Source organism: Penaeus monodon, chromosome 20 (genome assembly GCF_015228065.2).
Source record: "Penaeus monodon isolate SGIC_2016 chromosome 20, NSTDA_Pmon_1, whole genome shotgun sequence".
Taxonomy (NCBI): domain Eukaryota; kingdom Metazoa; phylum Arthropoda; class Malacostraca; order Decapoda; family Penaeidae; genus Penaeus; species Penaeus monodon.
The window spans coordinates 37,352,197-37,352,891 of record NC_051405.1 but is presented as its reverse complement, the minus strand read 5'-3'; the positions used below and the strand labels follow the sequence as shown (position 1 = coordinate 37,352,891).

The following is a 695-nucleotide window of genomic DNA, read 5'->3' as shown; positions in this document are numbered from 1 at the left end:
ATTGAGTACCTGAAGACCAAAGCCAAGCAGCAGCAGGCGGCAGAATCTGGTGTTCCTTTAGACTCCCCCGACGTGGAGAACAAAGGCTTGGTCTCTCAGGACTCCGGCGAGGACGGAGAATTGCCATACGTGCCCACAACGCTACCCACAGAACGTCCTCTTGCTGCGCCCATCATTCCCGTGAAGGAACGGCCTCCGCACCTCCGCACAACACAGTCCATCGACCGCCCTCGCAGCACCACGCCCCTCATCACAGGTCTTTTGGAGGAGTACAAACAAGTAGCGGGGACGCCGGAAGGGGATCCGGAAAAGATGATGATCAACATTCCCCAGAGCGGCCCGGTGAAGGTGCTGCCCACCAAGAGCCCGAAGAGGCAGACTTCCAAGAGCTGGGACGACTTCTGCCAGGAAGGGCTGCGCAGCCCCCGGCAACTGAGGAAGCAGTACCGGGAGGCGAGGATGAAAGTTTCCGAGGACGACGTCCCTCCTCCGCTCCCGCCAAAGGTGCGGTCGCCCGCGCGCTCTCCTGTGTCACAGCCGCCTCCGACGCCGCCCGCCGAATCCCCAACGCAAGACACCGGCTCCTCCAGAGGGACGCCGGACGGAGCCAAGAGCTGGATCAACTTCGACGAGATGCCAGAGATCGTGCTGAAGCCCGTGCGGCAAATCAAAACGGTTCCGCCGAGACATTCGTC

At 61.6% G+C, this 695-nt stretch overlaps 1 protein-coding gene across 1 annotated transcript in view; it reads left to right on the top strand.

Moving 5' to 3' along the window:
* LOC119585989 (serine/arginine repetitive matrix protein 1-like) overlaps positions 1–695 on the top strand; it is a gene marked incomplete in the record, with an annotated part of 14,897 nt that overhangs the window by 2,193 nt on the left and 12,009 nt on the right. The window contains 1 exon segment of the mRNA XM_037934700.1: positions 1–692. Within this exon segment, the coding sequence (XP_037790628.1) occupies positions 1–692 (692 nt within the window).